The 18,611-nt window shown below is 36.5% G+C and overlaps 2 protein-coding genes across 4 annotated transcripts; one reads left to right on the forward strand and one right to left on the reverse strand.

The window, feature by feature from the left end:
• The first annotated feature begins 1,744 nt into the window (after positions 1-1,744).
• On the forward strand, positions 1,745-6,174 carry LOC112500220 (deSI-like protein At4g17486). Its single transcript, XM_025103596.1, has 4 exons — positions 1,745-2,120; positions 4,315-4,602; positions 4,770-4,847; positions 5,916-6,174. The coding sequence occupies exons 1-4, from the start codon at positions 1,976-1,978 to the stop codon at positions 6,050-6,052; spliced, it is 648 nt and encodes a 215-aa protein (XP_024959364.1). The 5' UTR covers positions 1,745-1,975; the 3' UTR covers positions 6,053-6,174.
• A 393-nt stretch (positions 6,175-6,567) lies between these two features.
• LOC112500351 (acyl-protein thioesterase 2-like) lies at positions 6,568-17,223 on the reverse strand. Of its 3 annotated transcripts, none has more exons than XM_025103828.1 (10): positions 17,136-17,223; positions 16,155-16,234; positions 14,979-15,093; positions 13,230-13,266; positions 12,806-12,875; positions 11,455-11,559; positions 9,621-9,771; positions 8,765-8,844; positions 7,556-7,649; positions 6,568-6,891 (listed from the first exon to the last, which is right to left on the reverse strand). In XM_025103828.1, the coding sequence occupies exons 2-10, from the start codon at positions 16,183-16,185 to the stop codon at positions 6,807-6,809; spliced, it is 768 nt and encodes a 255-aa protein (XP_024959596.1). In that variant the 5' UTR covers positions 16,186-16,234; positions 17,136-17,223; the 3' UTR covers positions 6,568-6,806. The 3 variants fall into 3 exon arrangements, with proteins under 3 accessions (XP_024959596.1, XP_024959597.1, XP_024959598.1); XM_025103829.1 differs by having other exon boundaries at positions 16,155-16,263; positions 17,136-17,215; XM_025103830.1 differs by lacking the exon at positions 17,136-17,223 and adding an exon at positions 16,408-16,431.
• Positions 17,224-18,611: the final 1,388 nt, after the last annotated feature.

Here is an 18,611-nt window from a genome sequence, read left to right on the forward strand (position 1 = left end):
GAATATAAAAAAGACCATCGATCTAGCGGTATCTGGGTTACTGTTAGAGCTCAGCCTCTCAAAAAGTCAAAGGTTTGAACTCCACCGGATATAAAAGGTTGGTTAGGATGTAAGATTATGTAAGTACAAAGGGTGGTGTTCGATTGGTTTGAGTTTGAGCTCCAAAGGTTAAAAGTGCCTGGAGGTCCCAGGTTCGAATCTAAGTAGGAATAAAAATCCCATTGTGGCCACGGAGGTTCAAATGCGGTGACTCCGGTTGTCCTGAGATTAGTCGGCTCGTATAGCGGGTTAGATATCCAGGTTAATAAATAAAAGGTTTGGGAAACGTTAGTGAAGGTATGTGTAGATTCATTATTTTTCATATGATTCTTGAAGCTTCAATGTCTGTCTTGTGGAAGGTATATGCAATTACGATCTTCCTTACATCCATGCCACTGAAGTTCTGCTTATTTACAAAACTACCACTGCGTGAAAGACGACCAACAAATAATATATGAAGGTTTAATAATGTTTCTTTTTCATGTGAAGGCGTGTGAAAGTTTGCAAAGGTTTCTATAGATTTCATGTTTTCTGATGTGAAAGTTCGGTGTTTTATTTATGTGAAGGTATATGCAAAGTCCAATATTCCTTACGTTTAAGTCACTAAAGTTCCACTTATTTACAAAAATGCCACCATATGAAGGACAACGATCGGTTAAGGTTTCTTATATTTCTCATGAAAAAAGTACTCACGTGATCTCAAGTTTAGATTGAGAAAACCGAAGAACAAAACATATTGTTTGTTTACCTCTTAATAGTTTCATTAAAAGACAACATCTGAATCATTAAGAGGTGAATCTTGTCTGGGCAAAACAAAGTCTGCCCATTAATGGTTTCAAAACCCTCTGAATGATTTTGTATCATGAGTCTCCCTTAACCATTCAACGCTCTAATTTCATTGTAAACAATTACCAAACAATTATATTTCATTTTGCATTATATTATGAGTTTTTTTAATCATTATGACCACTTAATTATTCTGAACTAAACCATTCAGCTACTGTCAAACAGTCCGCTAGTTTGGTTGTCGATCATAGATTTTTTATAACCAAATAGTTCAAACCCGCTAAAATCAGTCAAATCAGGACCTAAATAATTTGTTCTTTTGAAATAAACTCAATTTTGTTAGATTAAAATCAATCTAAGGGGCCGTTTACCCAAATGCTATCCCGGTAAGCGCTTATCGATAGGAGTTAACACTATAATTTATTTTGATGCTTAAGATTTTAGTACATCAAAACATATCGAATGCAACAATTTATTGGGTAAACACTTACCTGAATAAGAGTCGTCATCTTCACTTACCGGGTAAAACTCTTCATTTTTCTCATCGCTCTTACCCGGTAAGATTATTGGTCTTTCTCATGTTCATCCGATAAGGAAATTTATGCGTTAAACACTTGTCAAATAAGTGTTTAGTAAATAACCCCCAAGTTTAGATCTGAATCAAAAACCGTTCTAAACATTGTTTTACGTTTATATTTTTAGATTAAAAACAATCCAAATTCAAATCTTGAATCAAAACCCGACCCGATCAATTCATTACATCGGCTTTTTAAGTTCCGATTCGGTCAACAATTCCAATTCCATCGATACTTGTTCCCCGGGTCCCCAATTAACTCAGCCACACAATATAACGAGTCATAACTCGTTCACTTCCATGATTGATCCCACGATCGACATCAAACTTATACAGCTTTTTCCAAAAAAAAATTTCCCATTTTACCCTTTCCTTTTGCTTTCCCTATCTGGCAACCTGAAAATAAGTTCCAAACTCTCAATCAATGCTTCCTCTTACTCCTCCGATATAGAATCAAACCCTTTTCGATTTGAGTGTGTGTGTGTGTGAGTGTGTGTTCGTTTCTCTAGCAAAAGTTAATAATCCCTGAAACGAACAATCTTTTTGAAAAAGAGAGATTACTTTTTCATTCAGCAAATGGGGCGAGAGAGTAACTCAACGAGCCCAGAAAAAAGTCATAGCAACATGGATACACAGGTTTTCTTGAATGTATATGATCTTACTCCTGTTAATGCTTACAGCATCTGGTTGGGTTTTGGCATCTTTCATTCGGGTATTCAAGGTGAGATAAACTCTCTTGATCCAATTCCATTTCGATTGTTTTTTCAAATTTCAATTCGTATTAAGTACAATTTGATTTGGGGTTTCTGTTTGGCGATATGGGTTTTGTGGAATGATTTGAAACTTTCATGGGGTTTTGTTTTAATTTAATGTTTTATGAGGTTTTTGAATAGGGGTTCTTGATCTCCACAATATGTCTGGTTGATGAGGTTTATTGGTGATTATGACTTCATGTTTTATGGGGTTTTTAGGATTTTGTTATGAGTTATGTTTTGTGTGATTGTATTTATGGGTAAATTAGGGTTCTTGAGCTGCAGAATATGTGTTATAGATGAGGTTTATTGGTGATAACTACTTAATAGTGTGTATACTTTGAGATGGGTTTTGTATGAAGTCCAAGATTTGGATTTATGTGGGTGTGAACTAAATGAAAACAGGTCTGTCTGAAATTCCAAGAGTGTTCTTGGGTTGCTTTGGGATTTTTCTGTAAGTGATTCTTTATGAGATTGCTTTTTAGGGTTTCTGAATTTAGTTTCATTTGGGTGAAGTTGGTTTCTTGAGTTGTGGAAGATGTTGGATTGTCGAAAATCCAAGATTGTTCATGGGTTACATTTGGGAATTCACTATAAGGGGCTGTTTGGTCTGTTTTCCGTCAAATCTTGTATCAATAAAGTGTCTGTATCGATTAATCTGTTTGTATAGATTGGAAAGGTTTTTGTTTAGGAGGGCTTTTCATAGATGAAATGAACGTGCTTTTTTAATTGTGAGGGACATGTTTGGAAAGAACTTGACTTTCTGCATAAAGCTCCCTCGTAGAAGCTTACTGGATAAGCCACTTTCTACATCATTAAGTCACTACTAAAGAATCATGTATAGCTGACCGAATAAGCTGTAAGTCCCATTAAGCTGCTAACAAAACAGGCCCTAAGTGATTCTTTATGAGATTGGTGTTTAGGGTTTCTAAATTTAGTTGTATTTGGGTGAATGCTGAATCGGGTTTCTTGAGCTGTGAAAGACGTTAGATTGATGAGTTTTATTGGTGATCATAGCTTTTCAACACAAAATGACACATGTGTTCTGTTTTTCCATTTCGATATGGATCTCAAGCTCTTCACTTGCATTGAAAACTATGAATCAGGTCCTGACTTCGATTTTATTTGGACTTCGGGACATTTCCGTTCAATTAACTTTCATCGTTTGAAATCACTTAGGCAACTTGATATTGAACGATTTGATAGTTTGAGGGATGTAGGATTGTATCGTACCTAATTGGTTTGTACGGTGTGTAACATTTAGGCGGTTTTTATTTGATTTGTCCGCTCTCTCTCTCTCTCTCTATATATATATATATATATATATATTTCACTACATTCTCCTGAGCCTTAACCAATGTGTCACAACCCAAGTGGTTGGATATACTCAATTTGGTTTATGGATACGGGAAGGGTTTACCCCTTTGGTTTAGTAGAGATCGACTTGAGCTTGAGAAGTATTAAGCTCGAGCTCAAGATAAGGTTATGTAGAAGAGAACCGAGTATTTTACCTCGTGCTCGTGTATATATAGGTTGAATGGTGGATTTCTATCTGTACTGTTAGCCGAGTATAGTACTAGATTATTCGAGCTTGAGCTTGAATATTTTTTCAGCCATCGAGCTCGATGCTCGTTTATGGGCTCGTACTCGCGGTTGATTAACTCGTTTGTTGACTCGAGGTTGATAATTTTTATACTTCTATTATATTATCTATGAACATATGGGTATGTTTGGCTCGAAAAATATATGCTTGAATGTCTCGACTCGGCTGGGCTCGACTCAAAAAATTTAATCGAGCTCTCAAGCTAGCCGAGTCGAACATTGGTTTTATGAAGCTCGACTTGTTAAGTTAAAGGAGTTCTATCTTGTGTTTGAGATTAACTCGAGCTTGAGAACTATTAAGCTCGAGCTCAAGATACGTGAATTCGAGCTCAAGTAGCTCGTTAAAAGCTCGACTCGTTTACATCCCCCAAGAGCCTACTTTCGAGTGGTCTGGTGTGTTTGGTTTGGTATTTTAGGGTGAACTTCCACTTTAATTTATTGACATCCGTAGAACCGACATGTACGGATACAATTTCTTAACTTACGATCTTGTTTACTTAATTTATTGGACCTTTTGTGATATTGTTAACAGAAAAACTGACAAATAGGATTTTGGTACAGTGTACGGTATGGAATACGGGTTTGGAGCACACGACTTTCCGATTAGCGGGGTGTTTGAAGTCGAACCGAAGAGTTGCCCGGGTTTTATCTACAGATGTTCAATACCGTTAGGGCAAGTAAGCATATCTCCGACGGAGTTCAGGAATTTCATAGAGACGGTGGCTTCAGAGTATCATGGGGACACCTATCACCTCATTTCCAAGAACTGCAACCATTTTACGGACGACATCTCCCAAAGATTAACAGGCAAAAGCATTCCCGGGTGGGTCAATCGACTCGCCAAAGTAGGTGCGTACGATTCTCTAATATGATTATATGATCGTTGAACAGGGTTTTGCGAAGGACGGTTTTGGTCTTTTTTACGTGGATAGATGAAATCCACAAAGTATGTGATTCTTTTGTCGATTTACGAATTTGGCGAATTGAAATGACTAGTTTTCGGTGTTTTTATGCAGGTGCGGTTTGCAGTTGTCTCCTTCCCGAAAGCCTTCAAGTAACCACGGTTAAACAGCTGCCGGAGTATCATAATTGCGGTACGTGTTTTGTGTCATTCGTATACTTCTTTTCAAGCGTCTTTTGGTGTTCCATATGATAAATGTTACCCCAAGGGGCGTTCGGTGGGGGTGTAAACGAGTAGGGCTTTTAACAAGCTACTCAAGCTCGAGCTTAATATTCTCGAGCTCGAGTCCATCTAAAACACAAAATAGAACTCGTTTGACTTAACGAGTCGAGCTTCATGAAACCAATGTTCGACTCGGCTCATTTGAAAGCTCGATTAAATTTTTCGAGCTGAGTCGAGTCGAGACGAGCCATTCGAGCATATACTTTTGCAAGCCAAACATGCTCATATGTTCATAAATAATACAATAAAATAATAAAAATTATCAACCCCAAGTTAAGAAACAAGCTAATTGATCGTGAATACGAGCCTATAAACAAACATTGAGCTCAATAACTCAAAAGAATATGCGAGCTCGAGCTCATATAACCTACTATTCGGCTCGGCTTGTTTACACCCTTAGGTGTAACAAGGATCTGGGTGGTATACTTGTACAAACAGGCAAGGGTTTGTGTCCGGTAGCCACGGTTTGGGTGTAACTAGGGGTGTAAACGAGCCGAGCCGAGCCGAGTCCAGTAGTGTTATTTGACCTTGGCTTGAAAAAATAATACTGGGCTCGAGCTCGATGTTCGTTTATGGGCTCGAACTCCCGATCGAAAAACTTAAGCTCGATAAATTTTTATTATATGATTTATGAACATATGAGCATGGTTGAGTTGAAAAAGGGTACGCTTGAATGACTCGGCTCGGATCGACTCGAAAAATATTCAATCAAGTTTTCAAATAAGTCTGAGTAGCTCGTTAAAAGCTCAAATAGTTTACATGGACCTCTAGGTGTAACGCCCCAGAGCCCAAATTAGTAGACCGACCCAATAACCTCCAGATCAATCTAGCGGGACATTGTATATCTGATTTGTCTCTCACATGATGCTCTTGGGTGGGCAGCGTGGGACCGCTTGGAGAATTCATGATATGCACTAGGGTCGGATTTCTTTAACACGTATACGATCTCGTTGGTTATGGTTTTTTGATTGATTTGCAGAAGAAGACGGGAGCGGGTCTATGTCAACGTCTACGGCTCAAGAAGCGGGAGAATACGAAGACACGGAGCAAGACAAACGGCTACTCTCACCGCAAGCGTCGGGCGAAGTAGCTTTTATTAGAGAGGTTGCTAGATAGGTGGAATATTTTGCCTTATGTTTGTTGTATGTATTTTTTAAATGATTTGATTGTTTGGGACTTCCTATTATTACATATGGTGTAAACAATAAGATTTATTAAAGATTAGGAGTGTGCGTATATATAAATACTATATAAAAATATATTCTACAGAAGTAAGGTTTGAACCGATGTGTATCGGTAGAAATACTAATTTTTTTAAATCTAAAATTAGTCTTCAATCTGTTAACCAAATACTTAAATATTTAAAACTTTACATCCTAAAATGAAAGTTTTGAAAGTACGTTACCTAAAAATAGAAATTAAGTTAAAATACGATATTTTTTCATACAATTTGCCCTTTTTTAATTAACTAAAGAATAATCTCACCTTTGATGTTATCAAGGGTAGAATAGGAAAAGTTGACAGTTACTTTACTTTGGGACAAATTAAAAATAGAAATGTGGACACTTATCTTCGGTCTTTTGAGATACAATTACATATTTACATAAATTCATGAAGGGACAAGCAATGTAAGATGGTAAACACATGCAACACTTGAATCAAATCAAACAAACTCAAAAAATCTTAAGCAGATGGTGTACGGAGTAGGATATACACAGATCTGAGAAATTGTTTTCGTAAAGACCTGCGAGTGTAAAAGTAAAGGACACAAGAGAGAATGCGTGCAATGTAGTTTTGACAGAAAATTCATATTTCACATTACAAAATATTGTTGGATTAATTTAACCATCTTTCATCCAAATAGATGGATCTATGACTCATCCTTGAGCTCTAATTTTGAAGTTAGCCATGAACGGACGTCCTCCATCTCTTCCGGCATCGTATAGTGGCCCAGCCTGCATTTTCGTTATAAAATCACACATTCAATTATGCATATTGATTTGATACCTTATTTAGGAATAATCGTGATTGTGTGGTTGTGGCTTAATGATGCAGAAAGCGACTTATTCAATAAGCTTCTAGGAGGACGCTTTATGCTTAAAGCCAAGTTTTTTTTTCTAAACATATTTGTCCCAGTTAAAAAACACACTCATTCCATATATGAAGAAACTCTCCTAAACAAAAAATCTTCCCGATCAATACAGACAGATTAATCCACACAGATGGCTTTATCCATACAAGACTTAATGGAAAACCAACCAAAGAGGACCTTAAGATCTTGTAACTATGAGAACATGCGAAACCCCATTAGATTACTCTGAGCCTTTGAGGCGAGAAATAAGCTCCAACGTATATTGAAGAAAAGTGTCCAAAAATCTCGTCTATCTCGAGTTCGAATCCAGGCGCTACCAAAGCCCTGTGGCCATGGAGGTTCACATGCAATGACTCCAAGCCATTCGTGATCGTCCAAGGTTTTAGTTGGTGCACGTAAGTTGACCCGAAAACCCATGGTTAACAAAAAAAGGGTCAAGTCTAGCTAAGATGGGACTCTAGCACTAACACATCATGAAAATAATAGCTTGAATGATAGTGCTTGTAAGACAAAGAGAGGACACATACGAATCGTAGGTTTTGAACGTCAAGTTTTGAAAGCCAGCTGACGTCAGTTTCTCTGCAGACTTCTCACCATAACGAAAGAGGACCACATCATCACCTGGAACCAGATTGCAAAACAAGTTAGAAGATGCACCTTTTTCCCTTCTCAAGTAGAGTACGCCCTGCTAACTCAACATCATATGCACATATGAATATTCCCTAGGAAAGTTGTAACTTTTGACTCGAGTTGTTTCACACAAGCATTCATGAAAACACGGAAATCTTAGGGCACGTTTGGTACACGGAAAGAATGGGACATGACTGTACAAGAACTTGTTGCCCACATTTGGTGCACTGTTAGATTGGGACAGGACAAGACGCAAGTGGGAAAAAACTGCATTTTTGTTGTCCCACCAAAATAAGTAGAAAAAACCTTTGGGAGATGGGACAATAGAGACGGACGTAGAATTTTTTTCAAGTGGTGGCACCATTTGACTATAAGAAACAGATATAGGGATATTTTTGACAAAGTCATCATTGGTTTTTTGGTTAGTTCATTGTTTTTCATAATTTAAGTCTTTTATAGCAATTTTTTTTTCACAAATATAATAATCTGAAATTAAAAGCTAAAAACTAAGAAAATGACACTAACAGGATTCAAACTCAGGTCTAGGGTGCAAGAAAAGCCTTACAAACCAACTATACCAAGGGAAACTTGTGTCCTCGTTGTAGTTTCAAAATATATACGATGGCACACAACAAATTGATACGGTGACACTTTTCGCAACCCTAAAATTTTCTACATTACGACGGAGGAACGAGGCGGTGGCCCATGCCACCACATGCACCACCTGAGTCTGTCCCTGTGGAACAAGATTGGTAGATTACTGAACTATCCATGTCATGACTATTTGGCATTGATTTAATGATATAGAGAAACTGGCTTATCAGTAAACTTCTAGGGGAACTTTATGCAGAAAGCCAAGTTTTTTCCAAACATGCCCCTCAAAATTAAAAAACATGCACCTTCCCTCTATAAAAAAAACCCCAAACAAAAACCTTCTCAATCTATACAGACAGATTAATCCACACAGACAATTTTATCCATACAAGATTAAATGGAAAACCAGTCAAACAACTTTGAGAACTAGATATGGGTAAGCAACATCAATATAAAAAGTAGGTAGGGGAAAAGCTTATTTTACAAGAATACAAGATGAAATGGGGTAGTACCTTTGCCATGACAGAGCATAATGGGCAAGGATGCCGCTCGAGCTGCAGCTTCATCCCCTTCTACCTTGTTAATTAGGTCCCTAGCAAACAAATGGTATATTGTTGACTTTGTCAGGCACAAACAGGGTACTTGCTCGTCCCAAATAAGTGTCCACATGTCTATTAATAGTTTGTTAGAAAATTAGTGTCTACTTTCCAATTCTACCCTTGAGTATAAGATGGAGAAATTCATTACTCCCTATATTATTTAACCTTGTATTCTTGAGTCTTCCTTCACGAAGGAAAGGGAGGGAAGAGAAAGAAAGTAGGGGGAAAGAAAAAATCTTAAAGTTCTTGAGTTTTTTAGAAAGGGAAGGAAAATAATGTTGATTTTCCTCCAAAATTGGGAGGAAAAGGAAGGAAATAAATAATTACAATTAAAAATATCTATAAAATTACACATCTACCGATCAAATACAAGTTTACAACCCGCTGAAAAATAAATAAGGGTATATTTGTAAAAATGATATCGTTCGCTTCCTTTCTCTCCTGCTCTAGAACATGAAAATTTATTTTCTTCCCTTCCCTCTCAAGAACAAACATAAAAAAAAACTTATTTCCTTCTCTTCCTTTTCCTTCCCTTTCCTTCCTTTTCCTTTTCTTTTCTTTCCTTTCTTTTTCTTTCCTCCCGTTCTTTTGTTTTGTTTTCTTCCCAAATTCGAAAACAGAGCGTAAGGGTACAATTGTCATTTAGATAATCAAAAAGTGTTTTAATTACACATTTCTCAAACTGTGTGGTTTTTCCATTGTGGACATTTATTTTGGGACAAAGAAAGCATTGATTGGCAAGGAGAAAGGTTAAAATGGTGAGTATTACTTTGCACATGGAAGCCATCCACTAAGGCCAATGACTGCATCCAAATGGGTTGTGTAGGCATTATCATTCCCAAGTTTTCCATGTACAAAACAACTTGCAAAGTATAGAGCAGTCGCTGCGCCCATACTAAACCCTCCTACACCAAGTTTGACTGCAAAGTGGAAGAATATATAGCATCAAAATTATGTAACTAAAACAAGAGTTCTCTAAAAAAATAAATTGTGTTAGGGTCATCTAAGATTAACATGTTCTTTCTTTTTCTTCCTTTTTGGTTCTCTATTCAGAAAGGGGCAAGGAGGGGAATTACATGGGTTGAAATCTTTAGATCTTTAGGGCCTGCTTGTTAGCAGCTTAACGAGCTTCATGGGACTTGCAGCTTATTCGGTCAGCTATACATGACTATTTGGTAGTGACTTAATGATATAGAAAATGACTTATTCAGTAAACATCTAGGGGAGAGCTTTATGCAGGAAACAAATTTTTTCCAAACTTGCCCCACCCAATAAAAAAGCACGCTCCTTCCATTTATGAAAAGACCTCACAAACAAAAACCTTCCCAATCTAAACACATCCAGATTAATCCACACAGACAACTTTATCCATACAGGACTTAATGAAACACCAACCAAACAGCCCCTAAGAGTGTGTTTGGTATGAGGTACTGGATAGAATTGGACGAGCGAGAGTGACGTAGGTGGGTGAAGGAATTGTGAAAGGTTTTAAGGTTTCAATTTGGAATGGGAGGTTTAGTAATTTACCAATCTTGTCCCATCCCCTGATTTTTGTTCAACCAATTTTGGTGGGACAACCATTTGGTCATGTCTTGTCCTAGTCTAATGTCGCACCAAACATGGGACAATAAGTTTTTGTTCTGTTATGTATTTTCTTGTCATGTGTACCAAATGAATCCTAATTGATCTTAAGCTTCTAAACCAATTTAAGCAATGCGTACACCCATGTAAAGCAATTGTATTGAATCAACAATGGGGAATTATGTGGGATGAGAAACAGAGGCTTTAAAGGACGTAAATATTACTTAAAGGATGTAAAGCTTCTAAACCAATTTAAGCCCCGTTTGGTTAGCCATAAGCTAGCTTTTTGAAAAGCTACTTCAAGCAGCATATCAATAAGCTCTATGGGGTTTTTCGACTTTTTTCCAATTATGACCTTATATTTTTTTTATTAGTTTTTTAACGTGTCCTTTTAGGTTATTTTACGTTGTCATCTAGTTTATGAAATAGTTTTTACCAAACGTGACTAGTTTATCTGCTAACAACTAGCTTATCAACTAGTTTTTTTTACCAAATGCGACTAGTTTATCAAAACTAACAGCTAGCTTTTTAACTAGTTTTTACCAAAAGTGACTAGATTATCGGCTAACAACTAGCTTATCAACTCGTTTTTTTTTTACCAAACATGACTAAATTTATCAGCTAACATCTATCTTATCAACTAGTTTTTACCCAACGCAACTAGTTTATCAACTAACAGCTATCTTATCAACTAGTTTTTACCAAACGCTACGGTAAGGGCAGAGGGAATTTCCGGTAGGGCGGTGAAATGAATACCTAATGGGCGCAAGACAACTCTCTCTAAGGAACTCGGCAAAATAGCCCCAAATGTAGATCCAACTTTCGATTCACTCGTGGGATCCGGGGGTTCTAAGGGGGACCACCATGGCTCCTGGACTAGTTTATCAGCTAACAACTAGTTTCTCAACTAGTTTTTACCAAACATGATTAGTTTATCAACTAATGGCTAGCTTATCAGCTAGTCATGGTTAATTCAGGGAAGAGTCATTGCACACAAAAGAAAAGATTAAGAGATAACTTACTGTCTGAAGGCTCAGTGGAGAGTAGGCTCAAAACATGTGCAGCTGAAGCATCAAGTCCTTCTACGTCTTGTTTTGCATCTTCTGACAGGTCACTTACATCAAACCCTAACATCCATGACACCAACTTTTGATGATTTCATGCATGTCAATCTTGAATGGTTTAGTTCTTTACTGTAACCTAACTAGTGTGTTCATCTTCAACCACACTACACTTTTGCATCAGATACTTGAAAATACAAAGAGAATTCAGATAAAGTAAAATCCTTTTTTTACTTATAAGCAGCGGCGGACCCAGGAACTTTCCTTAGCGGGTGCACCTTTAAGGTGGATCAAGGGTCTACAAAGTAGCGTTTGACTTGGGGGGAAGTCAATGCGGTTTGACCTCGGGAAAAGTAAATTGTGTCGATTTAGGGAATAAAATAGATTTTTTTTTCAAATGGAATCGACATTGATGACATTTAAAAGAAATATATGTTGCCTCGAAAACGAGGAAAAAAACAGCAACCTTTAAGATGAAGTTGCAATGAAAACGAATATAAATCATGAAGAAAGGTAATAAAATGAAAATGGGAGGAAAATAAACAAAAAACTGCCTTGGTAGTTATGTCTATAATTGTACTTAAGTTGTGAGTTCGATTATTATAGCTATGTATCTTTATTGTTAATATTCTTAGTTATAACATTGTAGGGCCCATGGGCAGGCCCTTGTGCTGGTCCTAGGAGCAGAAATTAAAAACGTGAAAAATTAAAGATTTGCTAGATGTAAGACTTGAACCGGCAACCTATTGTGAACCACAATTTAAACCAACTATGTGAACCATCACAACCATGTTTGATTTCTGTTATAAATTTGGTTTCAAAATATTTGAGAGCACCCTTCAAAATCAAACGGGTGCACCTTTTAGATTCCTAATTTTTTTTCTCTTATGATAGTTGAACGGGAGAACGGGAGCCAGCTCAACCCTTAATAGGTCCGCCCCTGCTTATAAGTGCAAGTTCGTGCAATTACTTTTGAAAGATTTAATGAGGTCGTCATTAGGCGATATAAATAGTTCTTTTTAAAAGGATACCCAGGCTATGCCCAGACTAATCGTGGCAAATTGAAATAGTTTTTTAAAGGAGTCCCAGGCTATGCCTAGACTAATCGTTGCAAATTGCAACTGCAAGAAATAAGCCATGATAAACTTAGTGGTTACAATTGCTCTGTATGCCTGGAATCGAACCGTAGGCAGATGGGATATTCCACCACATCCCCTAGGGCTCAACCACTACGCCACAACCCTTGTGGTCGAGATATAAATAGTTTCCATCGAGAAGAAAATTATTTTTTTCTAGAGCATGAAAAACATACATGCATTTGAAGGAAAGCCGCCAAATAACGTTAAGGGCTGAGTAGGCGAAGTAGGGCATATCCATTTGATCTGCATCAAATTTTGTAAAATACATATTAATAAACTAATTATAAAAAAATAGCATCACCATATTTGTTTATCTTATTCATTTGTGTATAAGGGTAAAAACGATGTTTGTTAATAGATCTTAAGTCGTTTACTTAGGGGGTGTTTGGTTAGAGGTACTTAGCAGTAATTAATGGGATTGAAAATAAAAGAAAGCGTTTGATTTTATATAATATACTGGGCTCATTCCCCCAGAAGCCCAAATTTTCATGCCAAGTTAAACGGGGGAATCTGTCATTTTCTCATTTTCATTCCCATTTTTATTCCCTGTAATTTTCATTTCTTTTCTGAATAAACAGCCCCTAAATCTGTCCTTACATTTGGAAGAGGAAGGGTCTCCAAGAGCTGGGACCAGCTGCCAAGAAATAGAACATGGATCTCAGTCGCCATTCATTAGTTGTGTCAAGAAACAACCGTATATATCAAAATGTTGCAAATATACCGATAGCACATATTTATCGAAGGGGAAAACCGCAAAAAGGTGAAAAACTAAGGAACACCCCGGTAACCGTTCATTTGGACGGTATGCACGTTGCATACAAGTAATTTGTAAGCAATTTGTCCGGTATGCACATGTGCATAAAAACCAAGAAACTACTTCAATTATTTGTAAACATATGCGCATACCGTCCAGATGATGGTTACCAGGGTGTTCACAGTTTTTCAATTTTTTTAGGGGGCAGGTTCCCTGAATCTCCCTCTTGTCGACAATTTACTTAAAATGCTATGAACAATATAATTAAATGTAGTTTAGTGATTTGAAGGTAAAACTAATCTTCTTCCGATGATTCATAGTTCATGATGCCATAAAAGCTAAATGGTAGGATGGGTTGCTGCAAATATAAAGGCAAAATGCTCCTTCGTTACTTGAGTTGAAAATATGAATGAAAACCTTCCCATCATATTCGCATAATAAAAAAGAAAAACTCTGATAACAATCATAGTCAGTCGATCTAGATAATTTGTGAAAAAACAGATTTCTTGACATGTAACACAACTGAGACAAAAAAGAAACACTTGATATAAGCTAAACTTAGAGGATATTGCTGATCTGAAAAGAGGGAAAATTCTGAGAATGGCGTACAAATGAATGTAAAATGAGGGTCCAAATTCAACATTAACTGAAGATTTCAAAACCTATTATTCCCTGTATCCAGAAAAAAGAGTCGAATTTAACGATTTTTCTTTGTCCCAGAAAAGAGTGCTATGTCAAAGTTTAATATCAAGACAAATTCGGTGTTCCTGGAATGACCTTCCTTTTTCTGAAGATTCCGTGAAGAGCCATTTTGTTCTTTCTGTTTAATCAAGGGTAAATTTGTTCATAAGAATTACATTTAAGACTTTTAAATTATAAGTGGGTTTCTGTTTTGGAACAGAGTATCATCTCCCTTAGGGTCTGTCTGTTTGCAGCTTAATAGGACTCACAACTTGTTCGGTCAGCTATAAATGATTGTTTGGTAGTGGCTTAATGATGGGAAGTGACTTATTCAGTAAGCTTCAAGGAGGGAGTATAATCCTGACAGCCAAATTTAATCCAAACCTGCCCCTTCTAGTTAAAAATCACGCTCCTTCAATTTATGAAAATACCCTCCAAACAAAAATCTTCCCAATCTATACAGACAGATTAATCATGCTTTATCCATACATGACTTAATGAAAACCAACCAAACAGACCCTTAGATTGTCCATCAAAAGCTATTATGTAATTTTTATGTTGGTAAAACTAACTCACATTTTTGAATTAGGGACTAGTTGCAATCAGTTTTTAAAGTTGTGCTGTCACTTTTTTAAAGTTCTCTATCTAAATAACTTTAAAGTATACAAGAAGCAAAAGGGGTGAAGAATATATCCAAAAGGTCTACTTTTATCAAACCCAGTAACTAACATAATCTAACCACAAAGGTTGTGACGTAGTGGTTGAGGCCCGGGGGATGTGGTGGAATATCCCATCTGCCCCGGGTCCGATTTCACATTCCATGCATCCACAACAATTGTGGCCACTTAGTTTATCAGAGCTGATGTCTTACAGGCACAAGCAAATAGAGAGGGATGTTGAGATGATATTACCTTGAGCCATTGTCACCAAGCCCATGCAACCAGACGATTGTTGCCAGGTGTTTGCCTTTAGGTTTTACGACATACGTCTGTCCAAACTCGAGTGCCCTTCTAGCAGTTCTGCCACCTTTGATGAAAATATCAAATATTACCATTTCATAACATGAACCAAAGAGAAAGGAGGAAGAGACGAAATGAGAGAGGCCAAAGGTTACCGATGATAGTAAAAGGGTGTTACTATATGCACTCCTATTTAAGTCAGGAACAGGTCAAATCATATATTGAAAATGTACAAAAGTAAGTTTTGATGTTGATGTTTGTGAGGAGGAAACCAGTAGTAGGGGTGCATTTACCCTACCACATAGAGAAACAGGTAAGCTAAATAATTTCAAATGATGTCAAAAAGAAGCCCCAGCACTTTACTAACCAGCCCAGTATGCCAAGGCTATACCCTTACAACAGTTTACCAATTACCACCAGTAACATTTTGGTTCTGATTAGTTCACCTAGTTTTACAATAAAGACAAACTTATAGGAGGACTGGTGTCTCTATGATCCAAGGACCAAGATAGATCGACCCCTTTCCATTGGCCAAAATACCTACCGTTGGCGGACCTACATAGACCCATACGGTGGCACAGGCCACTGTTTCATGATTCTGTCATGAGAGAAAAAAATTAAGTTTCTGAAGGGTGCCACCGTATTGTTTTGTTAGGTACCACCATATAGTTTTTGAAACTGAAGCATTGGTGCAAGTCTCTAACGCCAGAGTTGGTAAATGTTGCTCACTTTGTAAAAAAAAACCCCAGGTTTGAGTCCCACCGATGTAAAAAAATTTAGTTTTCAGCTTCAATTTTGGTATTTTTTGTGTTTTAGAAAAAAAATTAGTCTGGACTCAAACATGGGTCTCTATCACGCAAGGACAAGAAACCAACCAACTAATCTATACTAATATTGTGAAATATTTCAACAGGTTTGTATTTATGTCAAATTGTGCCACCAACCAGAAAATTTTCTGGGTCCATCTCTGCCCACCGTCAAAGCCTGTGTTGCAAATCATCCATAATTTTCAAACATCGTCTAGGTTAAAAGTCATTGCTGTTGAAACAAATCGAGAAACCCCAAGAGGCAAAACTACTGCAAATATAAAACGAATTTACAGAGACAAAAAAACACAAAGAAACTAACCGGAACCCAGAGAAGGGCCATCATAACTCATATTAATAATCACAGACGCAATCCCTTACAGCAGCCAAAGAGAATAAAACCTGCAACAAAAAAGTCTCTCACACCTTATCTACAATGAAAACCTTTAAATCAGGAGAAGCCAACTCCCAAATTTTTGCACATCTTGTGATTTTACATGCGAGTTACGAACGTAGTTGAATCACTGGTGAAATAAGAAAGTGGATGAATTTGAATTTAGGAGCTCTGGACTTACTTTTCACGCAATCACGCTTTTGCAATCGATCTTCTTCTCCAACTGTGTGTTTTTTAGTATCGTTGGCATGTTCATTTTATTTCCTTCCTAACAATTAACTGTTTTCTATTATCAAATTCAATATTAGCTTTTCAGGTCATCAAGATTCAAGATCAAATTTCAACTAATTATTTGTCGTCATTAATAATGACGATCCTATTACCTCCTTCCAAAATTAAAGACGTGATCCACCGAACATTTCGAGGATCCAAATCAGAATATCAATATAAATGTTTGCCAATAACAAGGTTTTTTAATTTTTAAACATTATTGTATCTACATTTTAACACCAAACGTCAATTACATCACTAATTTTCAAACAAAATAGTATCTATATCTCAATTTCTATAAACAAACACATAAACTTCTCCGCTTAACTACAATTACCAGTTAAAAAAGTTAGCAATGCTGTCAGAACCAATTTGAAACCTAAAACACTTCAATTTAATATAGAAAAATAGTCATATAAACTAATTCCCTCACTTCGTTAATTTCACCAGTGCTTCAACTCTTACTGTTCATATAACTTATTGAAATCCACAACCTGATTACATCTATGCATGCAAAATACTTCGATTTCAATACAGATTACGAACCGATAGGCGATAACAGTGATTTTTCTACCATAACTTGCATGTGAAATTACAAGATCTACAAAAAAAATTGGGAGTTTTTAGATCAGAATATACCTGTTGATGATGGAAAAGGAGACACGAAAGGAGCTCTCGACTTACTTTTCACGCAATCACGCTTTTGCGATCGATCTTCTTCTCCCACTGTGTTTTTTTTATCATTGAAGCGTTTTATACCGGCGTGTGGGCGACTTCTGATAACCAATGAGATAATTTTCGATAGTTTGACATTTAGCTACCTTGTAGTTTAGGTTTATTTCATTTTGGCCCCTAATTACGTATTTGGTTCGCAGAATATTTTACGATGAAATGGAATTTGTCAAAGGAATTTGACTTTCAAGTAATTAGTTGATGAATTTCAAATACTCTTTTCATTCTAAGATTTTTAAAGTTTAAAACCGGTGATAAATTTTTTTAACCTGTAATGAGATGGAAACCCAAGTGGTTTATATTGATTTACATAGAGTGTTACTTATAATAGTCAACATTGTGACCCTAAAAGATGTCAATCTATATATTAAAGGTATATATCACATGATGTTTTTTAACGGTAGAACAGATTGACGATGCTATGTAAATGATATCATATAAGTCAATGCTATTTTTAAAGATAAAAAACGATATATTAAACATTTTTCGTACTTATCAATGGCCCTTTTTATATCTCGCTCGTGGCCTATAAAATGCCAGGAACGGGTATGACCTTCGAATTGCACAAAATCTTACAAACCAAACGCCTACTTACAATATCTCGCAAAAACCAGGGGTGTGCAATTGATTCAATTTAAACCGACCGATCATAATCAAATATCCAGTTGTTTTTGGATCCAATCAGATACAAAATTTCGACATTCAAATTGGATATATTTGTTCTTGGATGGCGGACTGGCGGTACATAATTTAACAAAATCGAACCGATCTAATCCAATGACCATTCAATTATCATCCAATTATTAACTATTAGTACTTTATGATATTACATTTTAATTGATATTTATACATAGTGGTTTTAATAAATTAAAAATATATATGAAATAATTGGTTGAAACTTGTATTAAAATATTAGAAGAATCCAGTATGATCCAATAGATTAACCAATAGTAATATCCAATCGATAGAACCGATCTGATCTAATCATCCATTGAATTGGATTGAACCGGATGTCCAGTGTTAATTGGATTGGATCGAATTGGGTCCACCTAAAACCATTGGATTTCAACCGACGAACACTCATAACAAAAACCCAATAAACCCGTCAACCCAATTCAACAACCCAAAAATAGTTCGAACATAACCCAACCCGAGTACCCGACTAACTCAGAACCTAATCGATTCGTAAAATGCACAACTCAAAGTAATTGGATTCCGTTATCAAATGTTCAAAAAACCAATCCAATCCATACATCAGGGGCACATCTATGTAGGAACATATGGTATCTCGTGTCACTGTTTCATGGTTTTGTTGTAATTAAAAACTTTTTACGCATCGTAAAAAACAATTAAATTTTGTTTTATTTTATATTATGTTAATTC

The sequence above is a fragment of the Cynara cardunculus genome (assembly GCF_001531365.2).
Source record: "Cynara cardunculus var. scolymus isolate 2C chromosome LG 17, CcrdV1, whole genome shotgun sequence".
Lineage (NCBI taxonomy): Eukaryota > Viridiplantae > Streptophyta > Magnoliopsida > Asterales > Asteraceae > Cynara > Cynara cardunculus.

Bases quoted from the DNA above. Each gene is read 5' to 3' on its own strand.
- LOC112500220 (XM_025103596.1), top strand. From the start codon at position 1,976: ATGGGGCGAGAGAGTAACTCAACGAGCCCAGAAAAAAGTCATAGCAAC. The intron at 2,121-4,314 runs GTGAGATAAACT...ATTTTGGTACAG, and splicing joins CTTTCATTCGGGTATTCAAG to TGTACGGTATGGAATACGGG. The intron at 4,848-5,915 runs GTACGTGTTTTG...ATTGATTTGCAG, and splicing joins GCCGGAGTATCATAATTGCG to AAGAAGACGGGAGCGGGTCT.
- LOC112500351 (XM_025103828.1), bottom strand. From the start codon at position 16,185: ATGAGTTATGATGGCCCTTCTCTGGGTTCCG. The intron at 12,876-13,229 runs GTAAGGACAGAT...AATTTGATGCAG, and splicing joins AGACCCTTCCTCTTCCAAAT to ATCAAATGGATATGCCCTAC. The intron at 9,772-11,454 runs GTAAGTTATCTC...TCCACTTTGCAG, and splicing joins CTCCACTGAGCCTTCAGACA to TCAAACTTGGTGTAGGAGGG.